This window comes from Phaethon aethereus (genome assembly GCF_964289735.1).
Source record: "Phaethon aethereus genome assembly, chromosome: 1".
NCBI classification, from domain to species: domain Eukaryota; kingdom Metazoa; phylum Chordata; class Aves; order Phaethontiformes; family Phaethontidae; genus Phaethon; species Phaethon aethereus.
The window spans coordinates 45,533,784-45,552,038 of NC_138575.1; the positions used below are offsets into that span (position 1 = coordinate 45,533,784).

The following is an 18,255-nucleotide window of genomic DNA, read 5'->3' on the forward strand; positions in this document are numbered from 1 at the left end:
CTTCCCCTTCATTCTCTCTGCCCTTCTGAACTCAGCCAAAGATTCGTTTCCTCAGCTTATGTATTTGGATTTGGTGCCCAGAAACAGTCTGCTGAGCTTTGAAAGGGTCAAATCAAAGTACAAAAGCTAAAAGCATTTGTTGTGAAGTTTCTGTCAGGGTCAACCAACACTCCCTCCATCTGTTTCCATTCCCTCCTCTGATACCTGCTGTGTGCACTTTCAGATTTGAAAAGTCAAAGATGCTATGAAAATTACTGCAATTTGACCTCAGGTGAAGTGCTCCCTGTTTTTTCTCAACATTTGATTTTATTTCACTGTGTGTGTAGCCAATTGTCCCCTGACAGTCTATCAGTTGTGCACAGATCTGAGTGTAATGCGACTGCCAGAATTCCCCTTCCAGCAACTTGTGATGTTCACAGATGACTAAGCACTGTTGAAGGACAGATTTCAGGCATAGCTATTCAGGATTTCACTGGTTGTTCTTGCCTGGTATTCTGTAGTCCTCTACAACCTCTGCCTCAGAGTTAGTTAACTGAGGAGTTAGCTTTCAAGACCATTAGTGTTATAGGAATAAACAATTATTTTTAACAGAAAAATGCATGAATCTGTACAAGGCATCATATAAAAACTAGTAAATTTTTACTGAATCATCACCATGATATTTGCATGAACTTAAACCAGCAGCATTATCATGAAAGTTCATTTAAATTTTTGAAATAATTAAAATGTAACTTAAAAAACAGAGCTAAAGCCCTATTCTTACAGTCAAGTAGTATTATACCATTTCAAATTGAATATGTTACTTATTTTCTGAAACTATAAAAGAGGTACAGACAAGCCAAATCTCAAGTTTCTGTCAAATAAGAGAGTAAACCACATGAATTATTTTGTTAATAAGAGAAGAAACACTTATTTTTCTACTAGATAGAAAAGTAAATGTGCAACATTTAGTGCACATCATTGGTATTAAATTGTGTTTCTGGAGCCATTATGCCTTTTAGGCTCATGGTTCCAAGAAGTGAGTATGGCTTTTAGCTAGGAAGTGGCCAGCAGGGTTATCTTAAAAATTGGATTCAGAAGATCTCTGTACCTACACTACTTGTGCTCCTGCATAGGAGCTGCTGCCCCACACCAACGTAGCCCTTTCGAGGTAGAAGGAGAGCCACAGCTGTGAGCTTTGCAAGGTCTCCAGATGTGCACAGTGGAAATCATTTGATTCAGACAGCTTCTGCTGCTGAAACAGTTGTCCTTGGATTGAATACCGTTTGCTCTTGGTGGGGGTTGGACAATACACAACACATTCAATTATGTTGATCTGCTTGTGAATTTACACTTTCATCTTAATAATTCTTTTACTTTGAAGGATGGCTGAGCATAGAGGGAAATGTTATATTCCTGACAGTTGTCCATGCACCTGGAAAGACAGGGAATTTTTGTCAGGGGAAGCGATAGCTACACCATGTTACACCTGGTGAGTGACATGCATTTAGTATACTTCCAAATCATCTGTGTCTAGCCACAATGTGAAACTGATACAGAAAACATGTTGAGTACATTGAAAATAAAAAATGTATATGCTTGTTTATACACAGATACAGAATATATCTTTTATTAGGTTCACTAATAGAAGAGTAAGCAGACTTTTGGGTTAGTGCTTCTTCAGGTCTGAAAAGGGAGCAGAAGATATCCAAGTTATAAAGCAGTCAAGAACAATTGCTTGATTCCGCACATATCAGTTAATCTCTGAAAGGAAAAACATTTGGCATTTTGAAGAATAGAATATCATGAAAGACAACCAAGGAGAAAAAAAGAGAAATTAAATATATCACAGTGGTAAATAGGCTGCTCCTTTGGGAGCTGGACTGTTTGCAGTGTGAGTTACCAGTCAGCATGAGTGACTGTATAGGAAGAAGATGGGCAATTAAAAAAAAAGGAAATAAAAAAAAATTGCAAAATGAGGTAGCACCTAGCATCTTTTTTAAGGACCCTTACCTGACTCACATTGACGCAAAAGAGCTTTTCATCCATTGTAATTTGCTAGCCAAAATATCTATCTTTAGTTAAATACATAAAAAAAAAGTTTGGTATGTCAGCTTTTAATCAGTTAAAAACTTCTCTGAAATCAACTGTGTTCATACACTTACACAAGCAAAAGTAGAAGCTGTCAGTACTACCTTCATAGAAATTCATGTAAGTCACTGAATGTAGCTGACAGGAAAAGTAATCCCGCAAAATATCAGCATTTATTTCTTAAACACATTCTGTACTTGTCTGATAACCTGAAATCTTACAGGTAGCAACTGGAGGTCTTTTGCATTGAATATGTGCAGATTTTTATCAAAATTTCTTGAGAAAAAATATAATATTGATGTTTTATGAATGAGTGTGTTGTGGCATGGTATCTTATCTATACTGGAGGCAGTGATGAAAATATTTGCAGAAGCCATAAAAATTTTAAGATTTTATATTAATTTCTTATGCGTTTTTATTGTACATATGTGCTGACGGCAAAATGTCCAACGCTTTTCTGCCATGACATCACTAGTAACTGCAGAAGGAATCCACAGAATAGATTTGTGTTTCAAGGTCCAAGAATTTTCTTCTCTTCATCAATTTCTGTATGACTTGAAATAAAGAACCCAAGAAAGCTTTTTCTTGAAAATAAAAAGAAAATGACCCTGCTATGAGAAAATACTGATTGTTAATTTTCCTTACAGTGTTTGTCGGAGAGGGATATTCAATTGCACTAGTTACCCCTGTCCTGCTGTATGCACTATTTATGGAGATCGACATTATTATACCTTTGACGGATTGGAGTATGATTATGTCAGTGACTGCCAAGCTTACCTGCTAAAGGTAGGAGGATTGTTCATACATTTTCATGTGTCCAAGTGGAAGTTTCCGCGAGAGAGCAAGTATTTTGAACATCGGGAGATGATCTATAGAAACAAACATTAAGAAAGCAGGTGCAGAACAGATGTGTCTGAAAGTAAGAATCTGTCACTGACATTTCATGCTCAACCATTTGAAAATGGTACATGGGTGTGTCCTTATGTATCTATGTGCTCTACAGAAAAATAGAAAACAATGTTTTCTATTCTACCTTAACCATGCTTCCACCACAATGAGCAAAGAATAATACTATAGAAACCGTTCTATAACTAGGTATAATCTATAGATTTATTTAATAATTATCTAAAAACTCTGCTTGGCAGAGGGTTAATAATGACCTTTGAGGCTGCTTGGAATCCTTCTTGAATGTGATCTGCATCAGATCTGGAGTGCATGTGTATAATAATATCAGACACAATGACTTTATAATTCAACAATGAAATCATTCATTGTGATTGTCTGGCAGTTACATGCTAATGTTCCTCATAGCACACATTTACAGTACATTGTTAGCCTTTTTTGTTTAAAAATACCATTACTGACATTTAGAAATATATTTTATTACTAACAAGACTATTGTTTATTACCATTGTTGCTATTATTAAGGCTAAGAGTCTGTCTTCTGAGTTACAGTAATGTGTTTAGAAGAAATTAATTTTCTGTCAACCCTAACTGTCTAACCTTAAGAAAAAGCATGGTTTCTCAACAAGGACTACTGCAAATAGTTTATTTCATGTATGCTTTAGTAGAGTATTCACAGCTGTGAAATAAAATAGACTGGTTCCAGATTTTTTTCTTTGTTTAAAAAAAAATAAAAAAAGAGAGAGGTCTGATAAAGATAGTAAGAATACCTCATACCAAACTCCTGGCATCTATCATATTGTCTCATAAAAAAGGTCGCTCTTTTAGAGGTATACAAACTTTTGCACAAACCTTCCTCCCCTAAGATGCAAAAAACTGGGGTTACTTTACCTGTAAAATCATCTTGCCTGTATGATGAAGTAAAAAGGTGGGTTGTCATTTCTTAATTCTTATGCCATCCAGCTAGAGAGGTGTGTAAGACAAATCTATGCTACTTTTTCAAACTTTAGAGTGATATTGGAATGTTTTGCTTTTACCATCAAATGTCACCTGCCACTCTACTGCACAAGAAAGTACTTATCTGGAAACAAACCTTTTTTTGGGGAGCATTTGGAGTCCAAGAATAATGTTGGCAGCCACGTAATTAAGGCATGTGGCACACTGCCAACAGGCCTTTCTTCAGGTGAACATGATGACACAAATGATGAAAATGCTGCCTACGTAGATCTGCTTTTCAGGCTTTTCAGACTTTTCATACTTTTTGCAGCTTTTCAGATTTTTTTTTCCACAAACTTAGCTAATGTGAGAAAGTATGGCCTAATTTGTTCATCATTTTTCTTCTCTCTTTAGTATATGGAAAAATTTAATGATCTATATTGAAGGACTCTTTATTACAAATTAAGCACTGCATAATTATGTCTGGAAGAGATGATGTATCTGTGGGCTCATTTTTGACTGTGAAATGTTTGGAGAAGTTTTAGGGGGAAAAAAAGAAAAGAAGCAAAGGATGGGATCATATGGCAGATGCCCAAGAGCTTTCACAAAACTAAAACACAGAACTGATGAACTATGTGATGTGCAATCCTGGAATCAGAGGAATGAAAGATGGCAGTATAACCCAATACTTTAAAAGGACTCCATGGCTGAATTTGACAGGAACAGACCAATATGTCTGATTTCCATATGAAGGAAATTAATAGAAATTATAATAAAGAGAAATTACATGATATTGGGGAAGAGCTGGACTCTTTCGGTAAAAGAAATTCATGCATGATGTATCTTCCAAGTTACTCCATGAAGACAATAAACATATGGATGAGGATGATCAGGTCAATATGTGTGTATTTTAGCTTAAAGACCTTTTGGAGACATTTCAACAAATATTTTTTAGAGACTGGTTTCTCATAGAGGATGAGAGTGAAGATTTTTTGAGACACAGATTAAAAGTTACAAGTTAAAGGATAGGAATAAATAGCCTTCTTTTTTAGGATGGAGAAATCCTGGTGACATCCCACAGGGATGCATGCTAACACCTGTGTTCAGCATCTTCAGAAACAATTTTGAGAAGCTGGTGTAAGGATTAAGGTGGAATATGCTGATGTAAAGAATCAGTCTGAACAGCTGAAACAAAGGCAGACCACCAAAAGTTTCAGAAGATCTTATGGCAGAAAACACTGCGTGATAAAATGGACGATGAAATTCAACAATGAAATATGCAAATCAATGAACAGAAGAAATAACTGTAACTATGGTAGCATGAAGATAGGCACTAAAGTAGCTACTACTATGCAGGAATGGAATTTTATGTGAGAAAAATATATGAAACAGATGTAATTGGCATATTCATAGTGGCAGCTTGAGTGATAATCCAGTGTCATCCATTCTCCAATTTCACGTATGTTTTTATTTGCATGTACACAGTTACCTGGCGGTTCTACCACATACTGATGTGGTTAAACTACATTATATGTACAGACATGATAGCATGATGAGGCTGCTCTTTTTTGAAATATGCTTTGTTGTTCCTAGAGCAGAGGTTTCCCTTGTTGTCCCTTCATAATCATCCTCCCCTACCTTGTGCAGTGACATATTTTAATATTAGTATCAGAGTAATATAATAAGTCTCTCTTGAGTTACTCTTTGTTCTGAAGGTATGCAAGATACTGTTTCTTACAACCTGTTATCCAAATAAACAAGCCAAATGAAAGGTGGAAAAAGTATATGTAGTTGCAAAACTTTAAATGCCTTGCCTAGCACCTTGGCAGGCACAGCTGTCCATGGTAGTCTTGCCACCTAAACCATGCTTCCTGTTCTACAAATCAACATTTATATATTTTTAACTGAAATCATAGAGTCATAGAATGGTTTTGTTTGGAAGGGACTTTTACAGATCATCTAGTCCAACCCCCCTGCCATGGGGGTATGTGCTGTGTGCTTCATGTTCCCCACCTGTGAGGTATTGCAGAACTTCATAGATTTGATAGTTGCTAGTACACAATCTGTTGACCTAATGGTAGTTTGCAGTGCTGTTAGAGGCTGATTTTTATGGATAACATGTAAAAGGCTTACCAAACACCTGAAATCAACACAGCTGAAATAGTTGTAATACTGTATATACAACACTGTAATAACTTTGTCCTTTCCCTTTTGCTAATCTTTTTCCTGTGAGGAGCGGACCACTTTGTCTCTGCTATCTTATATACTCTAAACAAAAGTGTTGTACCAGTGCAATAAGGGAAATGATAACTTCAATATATTTGTTGGCATACTAGTTCTTCCCAGATGTTGAACTCAGACCGAGAATTATACTCTGAATCCCATGTCCCCAGTGGCATGATAATGCCCTGTTCTCACTCATGACACTGTATTACTGTTGCATTAAGAGGCAGAGCAATTTGGCAGAAACTAAACCCCCTTGCTTTCCAGTCGATCCTCAGATATCAGAGGGGCTGGGGGCGGCTGAGCTTAGGTTCTGAATGATGCCCAAAGTCAGCGTTAGTAGTCCGGTCGCGCCCAACACCTTCATCGGACTATCACGGGTCCGGATGCACTACTAACATTGCACTACCTGCTCAGCCGGACACCTCCTGAACTCACACGGCCGCACTCAGAGGTACGGTCGCGTTCAGGGACAACACACACACGTCTGAGTCAATCAATAGTGCGATTTATTGAAGCAACAGATATACAGGTTCTTTGGATTGCCGGTGATAAATTCACTGCCTACAAAGCACGTGCAAATGCCAAAAGTATGAGTAGCACTGCTTGGCTATAAACGCGTTAAAAGATGTAAAGTGATTCTACAGAGATTTCTAAGTTTCCCGGGAAGGCACTTGGTATGACCAAGTGTTTGAACCTTACCCAAAGGCATCCCGATGGGGGGGAAGAGAGGCTCAGCCCGTTGACTGATCCCAGAAGTTACAGTACACGACGATGGTATCTTCCCTAACATCCAGCTCTTAAAACACTATTTTATAGTGTTTTACTTTGCAGGTGGAGCTTGAGTGACTCTAGTCATACGTACCTTTATCAGGATTGGTTCAGAATTCTCTCGCTTTGCTTTTAAAGGTACAGACTAGGAAAAATTCAGTGCGCACGCTCATTGAGGAGGGGTCGCACCTTGGGAGGGTGGTAACTTTTGAGAGGGGTGTGCGTTTTAGTATTATAATGATATTATAATAAGCAAAGTTCACTCCAAGTACAGCATTTCATCAAAGTTGACAGGTCACTGACCCAGGGCATCGCACGTGCAGCTTATTAATGTACACACTGTGTACCTTTAAATTCCCTTGTTCACAGAGCGTGGCCACGACGTCTCCACTCCGCTCCACGCTCCATGCAATTTCTCCCAGAGTCAGCACACCAAGTTCCCCTGATGTTGCCAACATCTAGGGTTGCCTAGGGAATTGCCATGGTACAGACTCATTATACACTAGTGCTACGTTCCACCAGGTTTCAATGCTGTTCTTAGAGGGTAAATTTCCAAAGTGCCCCTCAGCGATTACTCCACAATTACACTGTACCAAACAAAGAAGTCATCCTTACCTTTTACTATGTTTTTAGTAAGGAGCTCTTGTGCTCTTATGGGAGAAAAATAAAGTATCAACTTTCAGCCAATTATGAAACTTCAAACTTTGTTTTCAACATTGGTATCACCTGTCAGGCCTTTTTGTTTAAGGTGACAGTAGGTCTATGAAAAAGCCCTTCATAACTAGTTCAATAGATATATCCATCGGTCAGAAAACGGAGAAAAAGATTTAATGCAGCAATTAAGAATATTAGGGCAGTAGTGTCTCATGAAACGATATCTTCATCTTTTTCAAGGGATTAGGAGTTACATTATACACTGTATGGATGAATGACATTTACAGAGAAGACATCAATATTTGCTTCTAACATATTAAAACCTTAGTAATTTCAAAGAAAAAAAAGCAAAATTTTAGTGGACCAACTAATTTAAGTTTTATCGTTGTAGATCATGTAAACAATTCATTTTACCTAACATGAATATTGATGAATTTAAGCCAACCAATTTCTTAATTCAGAAGATTTAAATAGCTTGCTTGCTTTCATTTTCTTGTTTATCTTCTGTCTTTGATGATGCTACATTCTTTCCATAACAAAATGGTGTTATTCTTCTAGCAAACTTTAACTGCGTGTTATTTGTACTTGTGGTCTATTTCTTTCATTTGCCTTTTTCATAGACTTCTGCTTTTATAGTAAAATTGCTCCCTTTCTATCACACATGTTGGCCTTTTTCTAGCTTTGTGGTGGTTTTCAGTCCTGCAGTTCAGTGCATTTATTAAGGCTTGTAGGGTCAGTGCCCTTGGAGCCCCTCAGACTTGTCCTCATATAAGAAGCAGAATTTTTTTTTTTCTGATTTGGGGGGGTCTCCAAGCAAGAGTTTAGAAGGATAGTCTATCTGTCAGAATATCCTATAATGGGAGGGAGCTCTGTTGTAATGTTTATCTGCCTTTTTTAAAAAAAAAAAACAAAACAATCCACTGAACTCTTTCCGTTAAATTTAGCAGGTTGTCAATAAGGTCCTAAAGCCATGAAAAGGAAGGACTGTTTTATTCCTGTATCCTGAAAGATGGAGGTCAGCAGAACTAGGTTCTCATCCTCAAGTATTCACATTTTATGGATTAGTCCTAACTTTAAAGTATGTGATAAAATTATTTTCACTTCTTTTCATCTGACATTGGGGGTCTGGCCATTTTAAAGTCACCTTTTTAATCTTTTTGATGCAACCTTGAATGCTCTTTTAAAGCTAGAGTTATCACCAGATTTAGTGTGTTGGAAGATTATGAAAGTAACAACCAATCAAATAATTGAACTGTTATGGCAATTAGAAGTGCAGATGTAACTCTTTTGGGTCAGGACACATCACATGAGAGCCCATTTGTTAAGGCAGAGGTTCATTTAACAAAACATGCATGATCTGGTGAACCAGTGCTACAGTTTCCCAAATGACTATGCTATTGATGAGCAGTCCCCAGTGTTAGATATCTGGTCTGCCCTGGGGAATACAGCAAGGGAGCTCTTTTCTTGCATACCCTTTCTTTTGTGACTTAAGGCAATTTCAAAGATTCTAGTTTATTATGCTGTTATTAGAGTGCTTAATACAGAAGTTGATTGATGCACTGATAATCTTTTACCTGTTACTTGCTGATATATTTATCTTGATTGGTAAATTTGTTAAATGTTGACTTGGCATAAGCTGGAGCAATCACACACAAAGCAACAATTTTTCAATTACTCATTTGTGACATTTGAGGAGGCAGAAGTAGCCTTTATCCCATTTCCCATTATTGAATATCTGTAATTTTTTGTGCAGCGTTTTTCAGCATCATTTATGCCAGGTGGCCAGTCTGTAGATCCATGAAGTTGGCAAACCTATAGAATGAAATAGTATTTTGCATGGTCTCTCTCATAGCCTGTTTGTAAAATTAATATATTCTCCGTTCTGTTAGTCATCCTATGGAGGACTATAAAGCTGCAGGTTCATGGTTAACCAACATTGTCAAGCTGACTATTCATAGTTAAGACAAATATTTTCTTTGAATAGATTCTGAAGATTTTAATGGGGAAGTAAATAATGTTGAATTTAAAAGTACAAATATTTTAAATTGAAAACTGGACTCTAAAAGTCATTTTAACCTATTCAGGGAATAAAACTGTAACATTCCAGTCAGAATGACTTTAATTTTTCAATTAACATATCTAATTCTCAGAGCCACATTCCAGCAAATAGTTTCATGAGTAAGTGATGTGCCAAAATATGTCCACCTAAAACACTTGTCAAATAATTTATAGCAACAGTAACTGAGTAGAAATAATGATGTGTTTCTTGACAATTTGCATGCACATTTGTGTCCAGAAAAAGAGAGACTACATTTTAGTGAAAATATTATTTATTGTGAATAATTTGCCCTGCTCTAGTTGCAAAGAATACCAACAGTTTGCTTTTCATCAGTCCCATGATTTCGGAGGGAAACTTTCTGGAAGCACTCTTTTTTCTCTGGAAGTCCTGTAAGGGTCAGTAGCGAGCTCTCTGTACGAGACATCCCCTTCCATCCTTCCATCCTTGTCTTCAGCTGGGAAGCACAGTGCGCAGATGACGTTGGCTTGTACCTGTTTTTCCATTTGTTCTACCCTTTCTGTTAGCAAAATATTTTATTATAGTTGGCAATGGATTTATGCTATGGTTCCATTTTCTCTAGATCAATGATTTCAGACTCAATTACCTCTATGTGCCTTTCCGTTTCCACCACCTAATTCTCCAGACCATTAAATTATGCAGTGAATGAATCACTTTTATTCTCCAACAAAGGAAAGATTTCTTTCAATTTGTACAGATTAGTGTGGAGGGCTTCCAGGAAAGGCTTGGAGAAAAGTTTCTTGCCATGAGAATGGCAATTTGGAGTTGGTGTGTGCATGTTGTGACTCAGAAGTTGGATCCTCTTTCTCAGGACCTTGCCATTAGTGACCACACAGCTTGAAGAAAGTGACCTTTTCACCTTGAATTTCTGCTTTTGGAGATGTTCAGCATCCAACAGCCCTTTGGCTATACTGACTCTAAAATGTTATAATTTGATGGCTGCTTGAAAAGGCAGTTCACTGCAAGAATGACTGCCTGAGTTGGATCGCCTCTGGTGGGTACAGCTTTGTGGACTGTTGATGCCCATCTACTGACACAGGAGTAAAAGATGAGCAAAAACCAGCATCATGTGCTGTTGTTTCAGGAAGCTGTGTGGTATGTTTGCAGCAGTAAAATGAAGGCCTTTTTCTGTGTTTGAAGTGGCACGATGTTCAGGCTAGTCACCTATAGATGCTGCTTAGCAGTTTACGTCCTCTGACTCTTGGTGATGTTGTCGGTGAGCTACAAGAACTGTGAATTAAATTTACTCTGGTTTAGGTCAGGATATGAGTATTTTTGTTTCTGAATGCATAGAAACTAATCTTCACCAGTGTAAATGAACACATTTAACATTCATTATATTTAAAAAAAGTAAAAGCTTTGTGCAAGTTCCAGCTTTCTAGCTCCTGCCATCATTTGCTGGAGCTCAGAAAAGGCAAATTTATCACCACTATATCTTGTCTTTTTTTTTTGCTGTTACATTGTACTTTATCATTACAACCAACAATGATAAAATGTTGACATTTATTGTGCACTTATTAATAAAACAACACTAACAGGTCGTACATAAATGCCTGTTTAAAAAATTTAAAACTAGCACCACCAACTGTGCTGCTCATTTGTGATTCAGAATAGCTTGTGCTGCAGAATGTGTCACTTGGGAACATTCAAATATTTGTTTCCAAATCCTTAATCTTCAGAATACCTCATTTTTAATTACAAAGGGATTGCAGTAATGTGACCTGTGCAAAAGCCAAATCTGATACACAACCAGGCAAAGCTAAATAAATGAAACAAAAGAAAATCTCCTTTAAATGATCTTTTCTGAAACCTTTTAAGGTAGTTCTCTTAAAATATAAAAAAGAAAACAAAACCTTTCCAATGATCTCTATCTGATTACTCAACTTTTTCAAAATTAAGAAACGTGGACTTAGAACAAGGTTTTGAAATACATAAAGTAAAATATTCCCTGTCATGTACTTTCCATGATTCACAATAGATTTAAAAAAATTATCTGGATTTAGAAAATATTGCTAACAAAACCTCAAAACACCCAACAACTCTATATTGCCATAAAATCTACTGCAAAAAACCTATGTATAATAAAGAAAGTACGATATAATGATTTATTTTTCCTGTCTCTCATATACATGCACACAGATACTTGTGCATCTTTCTCAAGAGTCATTGAGAGTTTATTCTGCCTGAGGTGTATCCTTTTGGCAAGTCACTTCTAAAGAAATAGGAAAGAGTTATTGTGTATGCATTAGCAGACATCTGGAAGTCGTTTGAGGGTGAGTCAGTAGCTGGAATAATCTCACTCCCTTTGAATTTGCATCAGTGAATCTACTCAGTCATGTTGCTCTCCTCCATTTCTACTCAACTGTGCTACAATGCTAGAAATGTGTCATATCTTGTAGGTCTACTGCAAGTTTCTTTGCCATATTTTAAGTGAAAATAATCACATAATCTGCAGCTCTGTAGATGCTGAGGGAAAGAGAATATACGTGCATGTGTGTATGCATGAGCAATTTAGCTCTCAGGTTCTTAGTTCCTAAACGTGGTTGTTTTTTTTTTTTTAAATACTTGTATAGAAATACATAACATCAGTGGAAAAATAAGTACTATTACCACTCCTTTTCTCTCTCCTGTAAGAGGATCACCTCCTATCTATCCTATAATATATTTTCCCAACTTTCATGTGGATTTCTTCCCAAGCTGAGACCATGTCTATCAGTGCCATCTGCTGACTCCAAGCAATATTGCTCCAACGTTTGAATAGCTATGGGGAAAAGCATTTGACGATACACATTTGTAAAGGATGCAAAAGCAGGGATTAAATAAAGTTACACAGAGTGTGTGTATATATATATAATTTTGCAATGGTACAGAAGAAATTATCACATGAGCAAAATGAAAGAAGCTTTCCAATAGGAGATGTTTCTTGATGTAAGTTGTGAACAAGTTTTGCATAACTAATGTGTTTTCATGGATTATCTAGAGATCCCCCCCGCCCTCTGTAAAACGGCACAAGAAACTAACAGAGCAAGATAAGGTGCCAAGGCATTTGTCTGCTCTCCAAAACCACTTAAATATTTATCCCTAAATGCTCACTAAATCTGGGCTAAGATGCTTTACTTCTCCTAGGCTCAAGCTCACTAGAAGTATTAGTTTCAAATGTTAAGTTCCTTCAGAAGAAACTCAGAGCCCAATAAACAACCACCAAACTAATTCTGAGTTCCCATAAAATTTCCTGAACAGTTCAGTCTGAACAGAACTAACAGTATCTCTGAAAATATGTCAGAGGGAGAAAGCAAATTCTACTTTTTAAACTACTGTGTATTTTTTTCAGTATTTTTAGAGCTTTTTGCATTTGTTTGTGCATGTGGCTATATGTGAAAACCTCTAAAGAGTTATTAAAACAAACGGAAAATAGGACTAATCTATCTCTATCCAGTTCCCAGTATGCCCCTTGATGTTCTTATGGCCAGCCCAGTTTGCAAGTTAGCATATTGAAGGGGGAAAAAAAAAAAAGGGGAAATCAGGGTATTACGAATGGAAAAGAATGAGTCTTTACACTGAACAGTTAGACTTTAATGAAACTTTCAAAGATAAATACAGACACTTTTAAATTGTCTTCTCCCAGGCTGCATTTTGACTATGTAAGCACACCACACAGTGTTGTTATTGGTTGATAGTGATAGAAAATTTCTAATGGGATATTGAAATAGAAAGTTTCTAACAAAAATAAACCCTAGCATTCCCAAGCACTACTGAAAAAAAAAAGAAAAAGTGGAAAGCAGTGCTTTGCTTTTTCGGTTAGGAAGAAATATGGAAAAAAAGTGCAGTGAAGTCTAGAAAAAGAATGTCCTGAGAAGCAGGACTGACAATGAGCTTTTGACTGACTGCCCAGAGCTGTGACTCTGTCTTCCCTGTTGCTTGGCAACTCCATGTTATCACAAAGAAACTGATATTAAGTTGGAACAGGCTGGTTATGGTAATTTACGTGGGAAGATACTCTTGCAGTGGGAAAACCATTTTATTTCTAGTTTCTGTCAGCATAAGTAGGTTTCGCATGATGAACTGTAGTACATCCCCTGTTGGGTGCATTTTACCTAAAAAGGTAAAGAGCAACTCTGTCTTGGAAAGAGACTGCAGAAAAAAAAAAGAAAACCAAAAAAAAAGCCCACCTTGTTATTCATTAGACCTGCTCCTGGTGTCTATTCAGACATTTCTTCCAGCAGTAGTGACAAAAGTTTGTTTTCATACCTGTGTGGATCCAGTGCAGATTAGAGATGGAACTCGATCATTACCATTTATAATACCACAGTCCCTCAAGATTTGCCCAAGACCTCACTGTCTTATACAAACATTAAAAGATGATCCTCACTTTATCTAAATAGTCCCTGTTCTTTCTTTTGTATTGGCAATAGTTAAGCGCTAAGTTTCAATTGCACTTTATTTCTTCCCTGATGAAAAAAGAGGCTACACATGTAGCAGTTACAGAATAATTTGAAGACCATGTCATTCAACTTTGAATTTGGCTGGTGCTGTATGGCTGGGAAAGGATTTGATTTTTATTGAGATGTACGGAGAGAATGGCAAGGGTATGTATGTAAAGCAAATCCTATTGTGAAAACTTTGAGCCACAAGAGCTACATAAACCATAATGGTGTTTTTATATTTGGGTTTAGGTCTAAGATTTAATTGGAAAGAGAGAAAGCACAGAAGACTCAGGATTTAATGCAAAGCCTTTTTTCTTAAACGTCTGGTTTACTCATAGCTTTACCGAACCACCACCATTGTCTCTTTGAATTTCTATTTTGCATCATTGCTAGTAATTTAACACCAACATGCAGTCCTACAAGCAAGGAAGTACTTCACCTGTCTTCAGGACTCCCTGTTCTGGCTTTGGTCAGCAAAACACTGCCTGCCTCCAGCCTTCTCTCTACTGCAGAGTTAACTTGAAATATAACTCAACTTTTGCCCTTGGCTCAAATCCCAACCGTACACAAAAACTTCTAACTCGAGCATGTTGATGCTGTTCAGCTGAAGGGACTGGCCTGGACTGTGAGAAGGCACAGGCAGCAGTGTCAATTAGCATAGCTAATACAGCTACCCGCTGCTGCTCCAAGAACTTGTCTTCATTGCCAAAAAAGGTGTATTTTTACTGTGGGATAATAAGCCTGAATTAACTATCCTTATTTAAAATAAAGCCCTCCATCTCTTTTCTTACATTGAAGAAATTGCTTCCCTATTAACTCAGAGTGTCCCCTTTTGCTGAGGCTAAGCTAACTGAAGAGGAATGAACTCTGCAATGCAAACAGCCCGCAATGTCCTAGACATCAAATATACCCATAGACTGCAAGCAAAGTCCTTTTCTGAACGGACACATGGCAGTGAGGTAGCTTCCTTGCTCACTTTTCATTTGGCCAGCACACAATGTATCAGCTTGCATCCAATCTACCAAACTAATGAGTTTGTCTCCTTTTTAATTTACCCCATCATGTCCAATAAATCCAAAAATGCTCTGAGCTGTTATCTGACTTGGAGGGGAATAATTACTGGACTGACTCCAGCTGCAAGCCTGGCTTAATTAAAACACAGTGTATTTCCCAAAAAGGTAGTGATCAATTTTATTCTGAGTGTAGCCTAAAACAACTTTACAACAGAATGGAACAGATGAACTTTGCTTTAACCTGAAGCTTTCAGTACTTTTAAACTGATTTCCCCTGCTAAATCATGAAGAGCTGATTTCCTACACCCCCTCACCACTACCAGCTAGTGGCTAGCTTTACCCACCTTAGCTGTTGGCTTCCAAGCTAATTCCTAACACCTGCCACCTTTTTCTTAAGCCCTAGCATTAGGGTAACATAAAGCTTGCAGGCAGTCTCCCATACCTTTTGTTCATCGCATTTTCTCACGCTTGCTGTAGAGCATTTTCTATGCCAAGTAGCAGCATCCTCTGGTTTGTGGGCCATGCTAGACTAAGGGCAGCAAAGCTGTAGCACCTTGTCTGCCTGGCACCAAAAATACCTCTACGCTTCCCTTCATCTAGGGTTGGGTTGTTTGGGGTTTTTTTAGATTGAAAGTGTTCTTTAAACAGTTTGGTCACTACGACTTTTATTAGGGGCGGGGGGGGGGAAGTTGCTTCCTGTAGCACCCATGTTTTCTGTATGCAATATTTCTCACTGGTGAGAAAAAATTGCTGATATGGTTTTTTACTCTTGAATTATGATGAGCACAGAACAAATAAGGGTACAAATGTGAAACAGGCAAGAACTAGTTAGGAGTATATATCCAGCACCTTTCAGGGGTACACTGACCAAGGGAGCGGTACACCACCCAAGGGAGGCAGCAAAGCTCTGGAGAGAGATGCTGTGGGCACAAACCGAGGCAAGGGATCCCTCCCATTGTGGCCAAGTGGAGCTCACCAAGAGCATTGCTGAGAGCGAAGAGGAGTTCCCAGGACTGAGGAACTGCTGAGACCAACCATTCCCTTCTTGCCCACTGTGCCCATTAGCATCTGCAATTAGTTTCAGCTAGTAATGATCTCAGAGAGTGTTTAAAAGAAGGTGGGAGTAAGAAAAGAAGTTTAAACATCTTTTTGTTTCCAGCACTACTTAAGTGTTTCATGTAAGACTGGATGACTCAGTAGGTGAAATATATAGCTTGCCACTTCCAAGATTTTTATTTCATGTCTGTCTCAGGTTTGTCATGACTGTAGGACTGAATTTGGTCAAAAATTAAACTGCATTCGGAAGCACTGTTTGTGGCTTGTATTAATGGTATAAAGTTAACTTACTCAAGACTTTTCTATAGTTACGGCTTCTTGTTGACTTGCAAGGTTTGGTACAGAAATTATTTGAAAGGCAGATTAAAATAAGATACAATAAGAGTAACTCAACTTTATTTTTGTTTGTGGTAGTGTTATCAACTCTGAAAATACAGCTGGTCTCCCTTGTTCCAGTACCAATCCTAGCATGGAGGATTACAGGGTGCATGTGTGTTTCCCTCAGGGTACAGAGGAACCACAGAAGCTGTAGGTGAATAAACATGTTGAACCAAGGTGCAAAAGTGATTTTATGTGCCTAGAACGCAAAATTAATTTACAAGCTGTAGAGCCAGCAGATGTGGGATTGTGAAGGCAGTAAATTTGAATTTTGAGTACTAAACCACCAGCAAATCAAAAGACAACAGAGTAGACAAATCTTCTAAATGTTAAAGAAAAAAACAAACCCAAAAATATCAGCAGAAATCTTTGCCCCCTCCAGTAACATTGAGTATGACTCATGGTTTTGTGAATTTTGCTGGGTGGTGGTACAAAAATTATTCTATCTACTACTGACAGATGGTAGGTTTCTTGGTTTTAAAAATACAAAACCAGCTTGATCTCATGTACCTTGGTTTAAAAATAAAGCTCTTTTTATAGCATGTCTTGATTCTGACAACCATACTGTGCAGTAAATATTGGATTCCATGTACAAGCACATTTTAAAAGCCTAAACCAGACTTTTATTTTAAGGGTAGGCTGATCCTCTGAGTTTGTGAAGTCCTCAGAAAGAGGACTCACAGCTGAACATAATGGCTCTTTGTGTTTAACTCCAAAGTGTGAGTTGGTTGTGGGTTCAGCTTTGAATTTAAAAATGCATTTTCTTGTTTGGTAGCTTTCTTCAATTTCATTTCAAAGATGTGTAAATATTAAGTTGTCCATCTTTTTGTGATGGTAAGCTGGAATAAATCTGCAGGAGTGAAATGCAATTGAATCTATAAGTAAAATGATTTCTTCTTCATATATTGCAGAGCACAGATAACTCAAATATATCTGTAATTGCTCAGAACAAAAAGTGCTTTGACAATGATATTGTTTGCTCGAAGAATGTTTTCATCACTGTTGGAGACACTGAGATTTATTTTAGTGAATCTTCTGGGAAGCAGGTTAGTTATTTTCTTTCCTTTTTGGGTTGCCCTTTAAGATAAGCACTGTAAAGTTACAACTCTAACGGAGCATGTTTTTGGAAGATGTCTCTCAGTCTGAGTTAACATAGTACAAGTGCCTTGGCTCAGATAAAGCAGCAGGTCCCAGGAAAACTCTTATTTTTTCATTGTTTTTTCAAGTTCTATTTGTCCTACAAAGAGGACTGCTCAGAAGCCTCAAGCAGCTGAAGCATATTGGCATTTACTTGTTTCTTTCCACTTGGTTTTGAAGGGGACACCAAAGTACAAAATCAAAGCAAACTTGAATGATTGAAAAGACAAAATATCAAAGTATTAAACAACATTTCTAGAGATATTACTGATCCAGCTATATGCTAAAGACACTCTTCAGTATACACTTTGTTGTTAATTAGCTGCATACCTTGGTAGAATTACTTTATTATATCTTAATAAATATTCATTTCTGTCAGAAGATCTTAAGGGGACAGGAAAACAAGTCTAGCTATCAGTTTTGGAAGGCTGGATATTACACTGTGATACACTTTCCAGAACAGGACATTACAATTCTGTGGGATAAGAAGACAATGATGCATATCAAAGTTGGACCTCAGTGGAAGGTGAGCCAAAATAAAAACCTGAGATTTTGTGTAGCTCTCTGTGTTGCTAGCATGATCTTTTATTGAATAACTGTGATTGTCTTTTCT

At 37.4% G+C, this 18,255-nt stretch overlaps 1 protein-coding gene across 1 annotated transcript in view; it reads left to right on the forward strand.

The window, feature by feature from the left end:
- The window catches only part of OTOGL (otogelin like), a 97,780-nt gene that overhangs the window by 33,768 nt on the left and 45,757 nt on the right, over window positions 1-18,255 (forward strand). Inside the window, exons 24-27 of the mRNA XM_081999589.1 lie at window positions 1,364-1,471; window positions 2,718-2,856; window positions 17,417-17,551; window positions 18,022-18,168. Coding sequence (XP_081855715.1) covers window positions 1,364-1,471; window positions 2,718-2,856; window positions 17,417-17,551; window positions 18,022-18,168 — 529 coding nt within the window. The remainder of the gene's footprint in view (window positions 1-1,363; window positions 1,472-2,717; window positions 2,857-17,416; window positions 17,552-18,021; window positions 18,169-18,255) is intronic.